The 7,397-nt window shown below is 53.6% G+C and overlaps 2 protein-coding genes across 4 annotated transcripts in view; both read right to left on the reverse strand.

Moving 5' to 3' along the window:
• Positions 1–1,526, reverse strand: part of SRRM1 (serine and arginine repetitive matrix 1) — a 16,508-nt gene extending 14,982 nt beyond the window's left edge. For 2 of the 3 annotated variants that reach the window (XM_021375687.1, XM_021375686.1), the window contains exon 1: positions 1,372–1,525. In XM_021375687.1, the coding sequence (XP_021231362.1) occupies positions 1,372–1,392 (21 nt within the window). In that variant the 5' untranslated portion in view covers positions 1,393–1,525. Of the gene's footprint in view, positions 1–1,371 lie in introns of all 3 variants that reach the window. The other variant, XM_021375685.1, reaches the window with a different exon arrangement.
• Positions 3,258–6,031, reverse strand: NCMAP (non-compact myelin associated protein). The gene is made up of 4 exons (XM_021375702.1): positions 5,932–6,031; positions 4,958–5,052; positions 4,481–4,565; positions 3,258–3,979 (listed from the first exon to the last, which is right to left on the reverse strand). Exons 2-4 carry the CDS (start codon positions 5,040–5,042, stop codon positions 3,838–3,840), a joined length of 312 nt encoding a protein of 103 aa, XP_021231377.1. The 5' UTR covers positions 5,043–5,052; positions 5,932–6,031; the 3' UTR covers positions 3,258–3,837.

The raw sequence follows: 7,397 nt of genomic DNA on the forward strand, positions 1-7,397 counted from the left end.
CTCCTGACTTCTCCAACTCCTGGCACACAGGTGACTTTTTTTTTTTTTAACCAGGCTGCCGCATTGTCACCGAAATCCAGAAATGAAACTCGCTGACCACAGTGACAGCTCAGAAAGGCAACAGCACTTCCTGCAGTGCTGCGTGTTGGGGGGATTGCTCCTCCCTGTGCACACCCCCAGGAGCTAAAGCAGGCAGGTTTCATAAATGTTAACACGTGGCCGTTCACACAGCTTCCACAAAGAGACCGCCTACTCCTAGAATCGCTATACATACTAAAATCCAACGCTGCACATGTGCTGTGTTGTACGTGGCTCTTGCAAAGGGTCTCTGGTGGCTGTGGGGCTCTGCTGGGAAATGCTACCCGTGCCAGGTCCTGTATTTGGTCAAGCACTTATTTACAAAAACACGGCTGTTGACTAAGTTCCTAATTAGCACTTGGAGCTTATTATGGTGCCCATAGTATCAGCCCCAGCAGGGTACAGCTCCTGGAACACAGAGGCTCTGCTTTTAGGCTCCAGCCGTCCCGCTGAGCTGGAAAAACAACCTCTCCTAGATAGGTCTGTTTGCTGGTGATTTGGAGTTAATTTCTGAAGGCCTTGCATTTATTACCAGGGATCAACATAAACCTGAACTAAGCGAAGGGATACGTGTGCCTTCACAATCTAAACGCACCCCAGCTGTGAGAATGGAAAATAATTGGGCTGAACATATCAGCTGAGACCGGGACCACTGAATTGTGTGTAAAACTACGTCCCGCTGGGCACGCTGATTACCAAAACTTACAAGAAGCACCTTAACAAGGGCTTACTTCCGAACAGTGGGTGGAGAAAAGGCGAAAAAATAAATAGAGCCGAGTAAGGTACTGCTCGATTTCCCCGCAGGGAACGCAGAGCTGCTGAAAAGAAAGACTCGGTGATTCTAAGCACACTCGTGTACCACGTCCTCTGCCGGCTCCGGGGCCGCTTAATAACCTCGCACCTCACAGGAGAGCACGAGTGCGTCGGTGCGCTCCGACCGCGGCCCCCCCCGCCCCAGGCCCAGCGCTCAGCCCGCCCCGCACCGCAGCACGGCACGGCGGGGCCCAGTCCAGGCCGCCACAGCCCGGAGCCGCACGGCCCCGCCGCGCTGAGGGCCCCCGCCGCCCGGGCCCGGCGGCCCCGGCCTCCTTCCGTTCCCTCCCTCTCCCTTCCCGCCGCCATTTTCTTCGCGGCCGTTCCACAGGAGCCTGCGCAGGGCGGGGGCGGGGGCACGGCAGAGCGCCGCGCCAGGCACAGCGCGGCGGGGCGGCGGCGGCCCGCTTTGTACCGCGCGTTCCTCGCCGGGGCCGTGCCCGCCGCTCCGCCCGCCCGCCCGCCGAGGCCGGCACTTACGCGGAAGAACCCCGCGTCCATCTTGGCTCCTCCGCCTCCTCCTGGTCGCAGCGCGCTGCCGTCCCGGCGTGCACCGCGCGCCCGCGAGCCCCTCGCACGCTCGCCGCGCTGAGAGGAGGAGGAGAACGCGGTGCGCCTGCGCGCGGTGAGACGCTGAGCGGGACGAAGGGGGCGGAGCCGGGCGTTCCGCAAAGGCTCTCCGGCGCATCCCGATTGGAGGGTGGATCGGTAGGCGGGCTGGCGCTGGCCAATCACAAAGCGCAGCGTTCCTCCGGGCTGAGGCGGCGCGCGGGCGGGGAGATGTCGATTTCTCTTCTCGCGAGATGTGGAAGTTCAGCGGAGAGGCGCGGGGCCCGTGACCTCACGGCCAACGGCGCATGCGCACGGTGTTGGCGCCTCCTTAGCGTGGCGTTGTGAGGGGGGAGAGCGTTGAGGGGGTGAGAGCGGGAGGCCGCGCACGGACGGACGGACGGACAGACGGACAGCGTCCCTGTGCCCCCAGCATGGAACTGGGTGCAGAATCGCCGCTTGCTCTGCTCCAGTGGAGCGAGGTGTTTGGAAATTCTGCAAGCAGAAAGCAAGCGCTCTGTCAGGAGCTGCTCTAACAGCGGGGCAGGGTTTATTCTTCTAAAGACCTGGTTTTTGAGGAAGCAGAACGTGCTCGAAAACATCCTTAGGTGTACAGAGAGAGGAGCACGAGGGCAGCTCTGCAAAAATCCCATTGCTTTCTGCAGTCCTTGCTGCACAATAATATCATGTTATTCCTGCCAGCAAAATGAGGTGGAGATCCGGGACACGTAAAATATTTGCAGGACGTACAAGCTTCTCAAGCAGCTGTCCTAATATTTAGCTTGGAACGCTTGCCCTCTGTTCACGTTTTCGTTAAAGCACTGTGGAGTAACAATGTAGTCCTGCAGAAAAGCACCGGTTTGTCACAGGGGCCCCTGCCAGAGGTGTCCTCACGTCTTGGAATGAACGACAGCGTCTGTCTCCTGTCTGTCACCGCTTTATTGCTCTGAGAACCGTCAGCTTCGGTTGGAAGCTGTGTGGTTTAAGGATATTAAGGGGTCAGGCTGTGGCAGCGCTGAGAACAGCAAGGGAACTGCTGCAGGACGAGGAAAGCTGCGAGCTCTCTCTGACCCAGGAGTAACTGCTTTCCCTAGAGCTCCCTAAAAGTTTAAAGACCCCACAGTTAGTTAATAAGGTCTACGCAGAGACTGGAGCCCTCTAATGGCCACAGAGCTTGCAGCTAACCTCCCGCACTCAGTAAGGCAAAATGCACTGAGCGCAGACTGTGTCACTCCAGCCATCCCAGTGAGCGCTCCCGTACGATTTAAAAGTGGAGATGTTTCTCGGAGCTTTGCATAGTTCTGTTTAAAACAGAGCTTAACTCATCTCCTTCCTAGTCCTCGCTCTCTACCCCGTCCGCCAGTTGTTCGGGGCTGCTTTTACATGCACGCTTTGGACAATGAGGCACAGAGCGTCTCGACAATGCCGCTGTGTGTTCACGCTCAGTGGGCTGCGAAACACCCTTGGGAATTTCTTTGGTGCATTACTCTACACCCACAATCATCGCACTGGGAAAACATCACCGCATTCGGTGACTTTCTGTAACAAAACGTAAATCAATCTTCAAAAGATTTCAAGCCTAGTCCGCTGTAGAGAACAAAGCATTTCAGGAGGCAGGTTGTAGAAAAGCAGTGCATAATGCCTCGCTTGCTTTATACTGCCTGCTCGTGTTTGCTTTTTTCAGTTAAAGAACTTCTCAGATTTCAAGACAGAGAAAACACTGCAACAGCAGTAACCAACCCAGAGTGATCTTGGCAAAAATCCTTGGACATTCAGTCCAATGAACAGGTTAGCGAGCAATTAGAAATAGTTCAAAATACACTTGAAAAAATGTCATTTTTTTCCCTTCCGTCTACAACCATACAAACGTGGTATTAGAAACATGAAAGATGAGTAAAGGCAAATATGGTTTTCCTGCTTCCCACATTATCCCTCACGTACAAAATACACTACAAACCGGTTTCACATAAACCTTAACAAACCTCAACCTGAGTTGTATGCAACTTGCATGTCCAGTTTTTTCTTCCATTTATCATTAGTCATTCTAGGATAGAAAAAGCTTAAACTCTGAGTAAGCAAAAGCTCTACAAAATCAGTGTGCGTGGTTTTTCCAAATGAATAGCTTGGCTTCTTCCATCTTTCCACACCCAAAGCTCTGAAGGAGGGCTCCTTGCATTTCGGATGATTTGTATCCCTTCACCAGTTGATTCTCATTGTACCGAAAGCGTCCAGACCTTCCAGTTTCCCTCCCAAAGAGAGAAAGCAGGACAAATTACGATACGGAGCCAAAATAACGGCTCATCACCATTCCAAACGCAGTACCACTTTTCAGAGCAGTCCCATGTCCACGTGATAAGAACTCCAGCACTTCTCCCTCAAAGGGAGGGACACGCTCAGTTATCTGCTCTGCGTGTGGACGCCCACCGGTATGAAAGTCACCGTGGGACGCTGAGTAACGCTGCTGCTGTTCTGCCCTACAGGAGGTGGCACTGCTGTTTTGCTGCTTTTGGGTTCCAGCTCCCGCTTCCCCCTCACGTGTCTGTAAACGGAGAAATGAAATGTTTATCAGCGCTGGCACCTGCGGTGGTTTCTCCCATGATAAGAATCGGGAAGATTCCCACAGAAACAGGCCGAATTGAACAGCTTTTGAGAAGTTAGTATCGACCAGGACTTCATTGCAAAGATAGAAAATAGCAGGTCAGTGCTCCTGGAACACGCACACAGCTCTAACTCAGTGCCTTCAGATGGAGACATCAAGCTCTGCTCTGGCAGCACGATGCTCACAGCAAGCCTTCCCTATGCCAACAGAAGCCCCCCCAAAAGAGTGTCCATCAAGCATTCTCCATCAAGAACTTATTGCTGCTTCCTAGCCATTCCATTACTGACTGGCATTCAGGACACTTAATTAAGCACATTATACTTCAGATCCTGCTTGAAATTTTCAGCAACAGTTAATGGGAAAGCCTGTGAGATGAGAGCACAGAAGTGATTTTGGGTCATCCTGCTTCTTGTCACTGAAGCACAGGATTCAGCCACATACCTGTTATATGTTTTCAGTATGAGCAGAACCACTGTAAAAACAATAATGACTCCTACTACAATGGCAGCAACTATTGCTCCAGAACCTAGCAGGGAAGCAGAAAGAAAAAAGAGATCTTTTTTAAGAAGTTGTCGTTGCTCTGTTAGAACTTTGCTCAATTCAAGGGTTAAAAGCTACAGAGAAACAACAACAAAAAAAAAACCCACAATAATTTCCCTTTTAAAATAATTTCCCTTTTAAAATAATTTCTCTTTGTTACTTTTTATTCCGTGGAGCAGCTTGGGATGCCAGCACTTGGGAGGCAAGGAAGGAAGAGGAGGGCTTAGCTAAAAACTGGAGCACCCAGCTGCTACGTGGGAATGGAAGCGTACAAATAACTGTTCTGCTTTCACTTTGTCATGCCTGCTTAACAGAGATTCAATACTCGGCAATGGTGGTACAGCAAGGAAAGAGCCACAACCCCACGACTCTTCTTACTTTGATAGAGGCTCTGTTCTTGAGACTTTGTGGTCACGTTCGCCGAGAGCTGGGTGTCGCTGATGAGCGGCGCTGCTGTCGTCATCTTGATTCCGCTGCAAAACGAAAAAAAAAGGATGATTTCATAAAATACCATCACGGAATTGTGCCACCAAATCGCCATCAATTAGCAGCTACCTCTTAAAGATTCGTCCTGCTTTCTCAGCGGTGAAAACTGAGCCCTTCTGAAGTCAATGGGCGTTTTGCTACACTCCGGTCTGCAGCGATTTGCTTTACAATAGACACAGCGCCGCGCTCCGAGGTTAAGATACAGACACAGCAGTGCTTTGTTTCCCAAACATTGTTGGCGTGACACAGGTTTTGGATAAAAATACGCGTCTGAAAAGCTTTGGGATGTTAGATCGGCGCTCCGGGTTGGGAGATTTTGGTCGCTGAGAACATAAGGGGAGGCGGGGGGGTGTGAGCGAAGGAGTGCTCCATCTCCCTGCCTCGCTCCTGCGACACAAAGCAGACTTACAGAGATGCAGATCTGTGAATTCTCTATCCCGTACTCAACAGCACATCTTTAAAGGAAGGACGGGCACCCTGCAATACTCCCTGAGCTCTGGGGTTCCCCAGCGCACCCCGCTGCAGGGCAGGCACGCTCCGGGACGCGCTGTGTCACACCAGGCTGCTGCCAGCGCTCCTTGCGCGCACTGAGAGCCTCACGCAGCCCCCGCGGAGCCGTCACATGCGGTGGGTGCACGCGTGTGCGCTGCCCGTACCTCTCCGGGCACCCAGCAGCCCGTCAGCAACGTCAGGTTCCGGGGGCACTGAGGGCAATGGGGCTTTCCATTGTTTCGCTGCATGCAGGTAAGTAGAGGCACACACCGAAGCGGTGTTCTTCCCCCGCGGCAGTGCCCCGGGGTGCATTTTCCGGCCCGTTTCGTGTCTTTTCTGTGCGGTTCCCGCCGCTCCCACACCTCCCAACGTACCCGCTGCGCGGTGCTGCCGTCCGTGCGCAGCGCGAGAGCCCCTGCCCCGCCGCGCGTGCGCAGAGCGGCGCCTGCGGTACCGAATTTTGTTCAATAGACGGCAGCAGGGAGAACCGCGGCGACAGTGCGCATGCGCGATGCTGGGGCGGGCCCTTGTCGATCAAATGTAACGGTGAGCCAATCGGGTGCCGCGTTGTGCGCAGGGGCAGTGGGAGACAAAGCGGTCCGTGCCCGGGTCGGGCTCGGGTATAAAAACAAGGAAGCCGCAACCGTGAGTAGGTGGGGGAAGGTTGCTGAGGGCCCGTGAGGGGACTGGCCGCCCTCACCTGAGTGGTTTGTAGAAATGCATGCCGTTTCCACCCCCCCACACACGCTCTTTTTTGTCTTCGGACGCATGCGCGTCAGTGCCTGGAGGACTAATCACAACAGAGATTGGCGGATTCGCTGCGCAGAGCGGTTAAAGATCTGCCGGGCTGCGTTTTTAGCGCGCATGCGCCCTGCTGCGTGGAGGACCAAATAAGATAGAGAGTGGCGGACTGGCGGTGCAGAGCGGCTAAAACAAGGACACTCCATTTCCGCTTTCTCCCGTACGCGCGCAGTACGATCGGGAGGACCTAAGTACCATAGAGACAGCCGTCACAAATCACAACATCAATTCGATCGTTTTTTTTTACAGATATTCATAAGAAAGGAAAAATTATCCAACACAAAAAAAAAAAAGCCTGTGTTTGCTTCAGGGGAAGCATAAGATCAGTGAAACAGGAAGGGGTTGGTGGGGATGTCCGGGGATAACCAGGTCCTGGACTTCACAACTGCACACAGTAAGGGCTTTTAAGTATGAGGTGCTCTCGAGCACACAGGTGAGCCCAGTGCGTAACCTTGAGTGCCAGGTTATGCAGGCCTGGGCCCAGAGAAGCCTCTTGGGTGCCGTGGAGCACAGTCAAGCCCCAAGCACAGGCTGAGGCACACTAGAACACTCGCATGGGACCCAGTGCCCCCAGACATCTCTAAGGGCCTCACAACGAGCTCTAGAGACACCCAGACACATCCCAGACAAGTCCCATGTGTACTTGACTACATCCAAACAGTTCCAGAGCCTCCCAGGGTCACAGTAAAGGCTTTGAGGTGCATTCCAGAGATCTCCCCAGGCCATCCAATGTACACTACAGCACACTAATGGACTCCCAGAACTTGCCTGTGTCCCCTACTGCATCCTAGAGGCTTCCACGGATGCCAAAGTGAACTCTGGGGCACCCCACAATATACACAGAGCAACTCAGGGCGCTCTAGGGTACCTCAGCTTCCCAGTGTACTCCACTCTAGTCCAAGTACACCCCACTATGCTCTGGGCCACACACACCAGACTGCTCCCAGAGCTCTCTGGCAACTGTAGGGCACCCTGAGAGCCTTTGGGTGACACTACTTGCATGTTTCTGGAAGCATGCGTGTTCTCTCTGGAGGACCAA

This window comes from Numida meleagris, chromosome 22 (genome assembly GCF_002078875.1).
Source record: "Numida meleagris isolate 19003 breed g44 Domestic line chromosome 22, NumMel1.0, whole genome shotgun sequence".
Classification (NCBI taxonomy): Eukaryota; Metazoa; Chordata; class Aves; order Galliformes; family Numididae; genus Numida; species Numida meleagris.